A 7,500-nucleotide genomic window follows, 5' to 3' on the forward strand; every position below is an offset into this window, starting at 1 on the left:
ATTTTGTTAAAAATTATTGCTTATACAATTCTCTCTCTCTCTATCTCTCTCTCTCTCTCTCTCTCTCTCTCTCTCTCTCTCCAACGCGACGTTTCCTCCTGATCCGCAGGACATTATCAAGCGATGACTGCTAAGGGACTGAATTCGAGTAGGTTGTGTTTGTTGTTGTTTTTGATTTAGCTGACCTTGTGTCAGCACGGGCTCTTGCTCACAGAGCAGCCCGTAACTCAGGATGGTGAGAAGGATGGTAATGGTAGGATATGGTTCTTTATTTGGTGATAATGCGTGAGTTGATGAGTGTGATATTGAAAGAAACTTTTGATGGGTAAGGTTGTCCAACCTTTTTAAACCCTAAGGTGCCCTTCAGTAGTAGGAAAAAAGTGCAATAGTAGTGAGTGTTGGCAAGTCAGAGAGGCCAACAGATGAGAAGAAGGAAGGGTATGAGTCTGAGAAAAAGATTGCTAGTCAGTTAGCTTGTGAGGTCCACAAAACATTTTCTTATTCCGTTCCAATTCTGAGTGGGAAGTAGTGTGTGTTGTTGATGCACGAGGCTGAAGGAATGCTGTGCATGAGGTGAGGTAGTGATGAAGGATGTCAGAGTCGGGGCTTTGCTTTTGGATGTGGGTGATGTAGGTTGATGTTGGCTGTCTTTGTGTCAGTCATGCACTGGGTGGATTGTTTGTTATTCTGTGTTTTTGTGGTTTGTTTGTGAGTGGATAGGGATGGCAGGGGGTGGGTGTGAGGGGTCTTGACTGATGTCCCCCGAGATTCTGCTATTTAGGAGTGTTTTGCACCTACCTTGGTGGTGGGTAGGAGCATAGGAAGCCTGTAAGCTGTTGGGTGTTGTTTAGGATGTGTCTTGTTATTTGAGTGACTGATTGTTGATCTCCTTCATGACTTTGTCTTAGTTGTTGTGTTTCTGGGCAGTGTAATATATAGTGTTCCAGTGGTTCTTCTGTATTTGTTTCGCAGTATTTACATGGTTTAGGGTTGTTTTCTATTTTTTGCCATGTGCATTGGTATCCGAACCTTAGACGGTGTATTATTACCGCTAGTGCTCGTGTCATGTTCTTCGGTATGCTGTGTGGTTGAAGTTGTGTGTGTCTGCATACCATTTTGCAGTCTTGGAGCCGTCCTGAAGATGGCTCTCCTGATTTTGCTTTCCTCCTGTGTTTGGCAGTATGCTGCTGCTATGCTTTTTAGTTGGGTTAGTGAGAGGTTTATTTTGATGTTGACATTGTTTATGTGTAGCCCGCTTTTTGCCAGGGAATCAGCTTCTCATTTCCTTGTATTCCAACATGGCTCGGGATCCAGTTGAGAGTTATTTGTCTGGTTTCTGCTTTTGATGGAGTTTTGCCAGTGCCCATATGCTCGTTAGGAGTTTGATATTTTCCTTTGCTTTGCCTTTTGTGATGGCTTGTATTGCTCCTTTCGAGTCGGTGTGTATTGTAGTGTTGCCCAGTCTGTGTTGGGAGTCTTCTAGTGCTTTGGCGATAGCTATCAGCTCTGTCTGTAGTGGAGGCATTGTCGGGAGAGCCTCCAGCTTCCTTTGAGTGTTGTTGAGTAAACCCTGCTGCTGCTGCTGGGACGCTGATGGTTACTGATCCATCTGTAAAATATATGTTTGTGGCAGTTGTCAACTGTATTGCTTCTTGTGCTGCTTGCTTTAACTGTTGGGTGGCATGCTTCCTTGCTTGCTGGAAGAATTGTGTAGTTGTGTTAAAAGGTCTGAGGTTCCCAGGGGTGCTGATTCTGTGTATTTCACTGAAAGGAAGGGGGTGTCTTCCCTGATGGCTGCAGCATGATTTTGCATGCCTACTCTTCTCAGTGTATCTAGAAGGTCTCCAGCATATGTTTTGGGAGGGTCTAGCTCTTTCATGGAGATTAATGCATTTCCTGATCTCCTTTTTGAGTGGACAGTCTCTGTCATTTTTAAGGTTTTTAGCAGGATGGGATGTGTTTCTCTGATCTATCCTATGAGGTCAGAGATTGTAGTTTGTTTCATGTCTCAGGATGCAATAGGTTGGTCCACATTGGTGCTCCTGTAATGAGTCTTAAAGGCATTGTTTTTGGATTACCTCAAAACTTTTTTGTTCAGTGCTTGTGAGATTAGTGAGGACTAGTGCGGGCATACTCTACTGTTGATCTTATTGTCTGTATGTTTAGAAAATTCTGAGGGCATGGTATACGGCTCCCTGCCTAGCGAGGTGATTCTTTTCATGGCGTTTTTGTCTGCATTTGATCTTTTGTTTAAGTGTTTCTATTTCTTTGTGTGGTGAGAGCTGTATGTTGATGTTGACTCCTAGGTACATGAAGTTTGTCTACCCACCTTCGATGGGTTTCTCCCATGAGTTGTATTGGGTTCAGGTCTGTATTGTATTTGATTGCCATTGCCTTTGTTTTTGCCGTGTTGATTTTTAGTCCTAGGACTGTGCATTTGTTTTCAATCTGTGTTATCGCGATTTGCATGTGTTGGTGGGCTCTATGCCTGTCTGTGCTGACCAAGCACACATCATCTGCATATATGAAAATTTCAACTCCATTTGGGAAGTTGCTGTCGGCTAATTTCTCCATTAGTATATTGAAGAGTGGGGCGAGTCCTTCTTCTTCAAAATCGTGCTGTTGCGGGCTCTCGAGTACGGGTATAGAGAACCTCTCCGGCAGGTTGAGTTTTCATTGGTCCTGGGAAGGTGACTATACAGCGAGCATTGTTACGTATTGCAGACCTTTCACGATATGAGACCCTGAACATCCCAGAAGACTCCCCCGTTAAGAACCCCTGCTAGATTATCTGTACGAAGAGAGCCCCTTTCACCATCCACCGAGGACAGATGTACCGCCAAAAGGACGGCGTAGCGATGGGGTCCCCCTTAGGAGTCCTCTTCGCTAACTTCTACATGGGAGAAGTGGAAGAAAGGGTCTTCTCGCAACATAGATGTCCCTGCACATACGGACGCTATATTGATGACATCTTTGTGCAAGCTGACTCCGAGGAAGAGGTAAAAGCCCTTCGACAGCAGTTCCTGCGTCATAGCGCACTCAACTTCAACATCGAGTACAGCAGCAACGATCGGCTCCCCTTCCTCAAACGTCCTTGTCACGAAGATGAATCAGAAGCTAGCGACAACAGTCTACCAAGGCTACGAACCTTGGACTTTGTCTAAATGGAGATAGCGAGTGTCCTGCACGGTTTCAAGACCACCCCCACCGTCAGGGCCTTCGTCAGGAGGGGGCTCTCTCACACTGTTTGACGTGGCAGGACATGCACCCTGAACTCGACTGAGAAACCCAGATGCTGATTAATAATGGGTACTTCAAATCAAAAAACTCGTAAACCCGAGAAACACGAGCCGCCCTTGACAAGTGGTACATGACAGAGGAAGAGAGAAGGAACATCCCACCCCCGGAGGATGTAAAACTTTTCTACAAAGCCTTCATGCAGGAGGAAGGGAAGAGAGTGTCCCTTATTATTTACTATAAGAATCGGTGTACGAAGGACCTCCTGATGAAGAACAACCCCTCCCCTCCCATAGGAGACCCCCTAAAGCAGTCCAACATTGTCTACCGATACGTATGCCCCGCCCAAGGATGCCCTGGGATTTACATCGGCATGACGACGATGCGCCTGTCTAAAAGGATCTCCTGCCATGCCCGGGAGGGCGCCATTAGGCAGCACACCTTTGCAGTACACCAGCAAGACATCAAGAGAGACGACATCATCAGGAATGTCAAAATCATCGGGAGAGCCCCTGACCCCGACGACATCTGCGCCTCCTAGAAGCGCTACTTATACTCGAGCAAAGCCTCCCCTTAAATACCACTCAAGAAGCGTTCCTGATTACTGATGTGTGTGAGGAGGACCACAACCCCTCCCCCGCCCCCCAAACGAAGCACCAGAGCGCTGAAAACAAACACCAGACGTGAAGCACATATCAGAATAATACCAGGGGTGACGTCACCCAGGTAGAAGCCAATCAAGAGGCTCCCAGTGATACCCCCTGCCTGAAAAGGTCTGCAAGACTCGTAAACGCTCGCCGTATGAGTCACCTTCCCAGGAACCAATGAAAACTCGACCTGCCGGAGAAGTTCTCTATACCGTGCTCGAGAGCCCGCAAAAGCACGATTTAAGAAGAAGGACTCGCCACTCGAATACTCAAAGCCAAAGTCAACAGAGTACGAAATCTCTTCAGACGGGAACCATCTGACAAGATGCACAGACTTCTCAGAGAGGTAATAACCCACGCAACTGAAGAAACAAAAGAAATCAAACAACAGGCATGGTATGATTTTTGTGCCAACATCAGCAGACAAACTCCAGTAACCCAGATCTGAAGATTCCTTGCAAAAATTGCAGGGAAAGGAAGAACAGAGCAAAGCATCCATCCCAACCCACAAGAAAGAAGGCTGACAACATATAGTCCAGAAACTTCGGCAGAGGACAAAATCCCCACAAACCTTCCCCCAAACAAACAACGGGAAAAAATTAATTTGAAAATTTACCCAAAGCAAGGTGGGGACAGAAATCAATAACTGCCTGCAACACGCCTGATGACAACAGACACACCTTTCACTATGGAAGAACTAAACAGTGCACTCAGCAAGGGGAAAAGAGACACAGCCCCTGGAGCAGATGCAATCACCTACAGCATGCTGAGGCCCATGGGAGGACCTGCCAAACAGGTATATCTACTCCTGGTAAACAGGACATATGAAAGCACACCAGGCCAAAGAAATGGCAACAGCAAGACACGCAACCAATACCAAAGCCAAAGGAAACAGGCGCATATAGGCCGATATCCCTCATCAGCTGCACGGAAAAAGTTGCAGAAAGAATGATTCTAAACAGACTACTATGGAAAGCAGGGCCCCTACACCATAGGCCTCTATGCCTATAGGGAAGGAGTAGGCAACCACGAGTGCCTCACAGATGTGCTAAGTGCTATGAATGGCAGGAAATCCATAGTGGTCTTCTTAGATCTAGAAAAAAGCATATGAACTGGCCAATGCAGCAACCATCCTCTCCTCCCTAGTCCGAAAGAGGATCAAAGGCAACCTGCTTACATGGACAAAAGAATACATGTAAGACAGAGAAGGTAGAGTAGTGTTCCAAGGCAAAATGTCAGAATACTACTCTCTTGAAAACGGCACTCCACAGGGGGCCATTCTAAGCCCCTTCTTATTCAATGTCCTTATGGAGCTACCACAAGGAGTAGAGGTCTTCATATATGCTGATGATGTTTGCATCATCAACGCCAGCCCTCAAAGACAACTCCAAAAGATGCAAGAAGCCTCGCAAAACCTTGAGGACAAGTGCACACAACTGGGACTCAAAATCAACAGAAACAAGACAAAAGCCATGGCAATAAAACATGATCGAAATCCAACCAACCTTCTACTGAAAGGAGACATCATAGACTGGCTGGATAGCTACACATATCTGGGAGTCTGCATTGCAGATTCACTATCTCCTGAGAAGGAAATACAGCTCCAAGCCAAAACAAAAAATAGGGCTTAATGCCCTAAAGAGAATCACATCACTACAAGAAGGTGCAACATACCATCTACTCAGGAGGTTCTACATACAAACCATCAGAGCACAAGTAGAATATGGGCAGCACCAGTCCTGACAAGTCTCAGAAAGGATCAACAGCGGAGGCTGGAGGTCATCCAAAATAATGCGATGAGACTTATACTTGGAGCCCCAATGTGGACAAGAATTTGTCTCTTGAGGGCAGAGACACAATTACAGTCTCTCACGCACAGGATAGGCCAAAGAAATATTTCCATTCTGTGCAAAACCATCAGAAATGACAGAAATGGACCACACAAAAACAAAATGCAAGCGTGTATAAACCTGCATGAAGAGCTAGACCCCCCCAAAACCTATGCGGGCAGTATACTCCAGACCACAGAGAGAACTGGGTTTGCAGGACACAGTGAAACAAATAACAAAGGATGTCCCACCTGAGGGATACCAAAAATCACCTCCCTGGGTCGAAGATCCAATCTGGTATAATTTCACAATACTACCGGCAAACAAAGCACTGTGCACAGCAGCACAGATGAAAACTGCAGCAGAAGAAGCAATCAGGAATACAGCAGCTGAAAACACATATTGCACAGATGGCTCAGTTGATCCAGAAGCTACAGCAACTGCAGCAGCAGAGGCTGCCCAGAACTTCAAAGGAAGCTGGAGGCTATCCAACAATGCCTCCATACTACAAGCGGAACTAATGGCAATCTTAAAAGCCTTAGAAAATTCCAATCTGAAAGAAGGACGCACAACAGTGCATATCGACTCCAAAGGAGCAATACTCGCAATCAAAGCGACAAATCCAAAAGGAAATGTGACACTGATAACAGCCATAAAATAAGTGGCAAAGTCACATCAAGCTGCTGACAGGAGAGTCATACTAAACTGGATACCCAGCCATGTGGGAATCCAGGGAAATGAAGAAGCTGACATCCTAGCCAAAAGTGCCCTTAGCTGCAGTACAGTAAGCATAAAAGTGCAACCATCCATAACACACCTAAAGGAAAATGGATAAAAGCTATGCCAAACTGCAAGAAGGAGAGTGAAGGTACGACGTCACATATCTACAGATTCACGAACGTCAAAGTGGTATGTGGATGTCAAAATCTAACGCCGCATGAAATCACAAAGCAAACCACCCAGGAAAAACCTCAGTCATCACACAGATTAAGGCTAGGATACCTGTGCACCTGGCAAATGATAGGTAATGAGGGCAGGTTATGTCAGTACTGTGACCGAGAGGCAATCCAGCACTACCTACTAGACTGCCCAGAGACACAGTCTCTCAGGTCGAACCTTACTGAAAATGAGCTGACACCGACACAGATCACCAGACACATCCTAAATAACAGAGGGACACATGGGAATCTAATGTCTCACCCACCTCCCAGGTGAAAAGAGGAATTACACGGCATTTCTCCATAGACACATGGGAATTTCATGTTGTCTTACAAACATAAATCAAAACAAAACAAAACAAAACAAAAAAAAAAGCTACACAATGCAAAAACCTTCTACTTCACTGTTTGCAATGGGAGCCATACACATCTTTGGGAACATATGTATAAGTGTGAGTACGCATGAACATGTACATATACTATAATGCTTTCTTAATGTTGGTTTGATATATATTGCAATATTTTCAGATGTTACACACATGTATATATACTGTACCTAAAATATTATAGGTAACTCACTTTTTTTGTTTTTTTTTTTTTTTACCTCCACCTTTCCCTCAAAATAAAACTCACTTCCTTCTCCTACTCAGCACTCTCCATCTAGGCTGAGTCTCACTGCTATAAAAACTTCCCCTCCTACTGACGGGTACCGTAAGGTTCAAAGGGCTTGCAATCCTGCCTGTTCCACCCCTAATCCCTTTCTACAGCTAACCGCCAAAGCACTGCGAAATGATATTATTATTTCTTATCATTATGTAGAAAGCATTTGATTTTTTTAAGAGGTTACCA

At 45.1% G+C, this 7,500-nt stretch overlaps 2 protein-coding genes across 2 annotated transcripts in view; one reads left to right on the forward strand and one right to left on the reverse strand.

Moving 5' to 3' along the window:
- LOC135195841 (synaptotagmin-15-like) overlaps positions 1-7,500 on the reverse strand; it is a 682,485-nt gene that overhangs the window by 40,614 nt on the left and 634,371 nt on the right.
- Positions 4,549-7,500, forward strand: part of LOC135195234 (synaptotagmin-9-like) — a 23,832-nt gene continuing 20,880 nt past the window's right edge. Inside the window, exons 1-2 of the mRNA XM_064221502.1 lie at positions 4,549-4,680; positions 5,156-5,359. Coding sequence (XP_064077572.1) covers positions 4,549-4,680; positions 5,156-5,359 — 336 coding nt within the window. The remainder of the gene's footprint in view (positions 4,681-5,155; positions 5,360-7,500) is intronic.

Source organism: Macrobrachium nipponense, chromosome 16 (assembly GCF_015104395.2).
Source record: "Macrobrachium nipponense isolate FS-2020 chromosome 16, ASM1510439v2, whole genome shotgun sequence".
NCBI lineage: Eukaryota > Metazoa > Arthropoda > Malacostraca > Decapoda > Palaemonidae > Macrobrachium > Macrobrachium nipponense.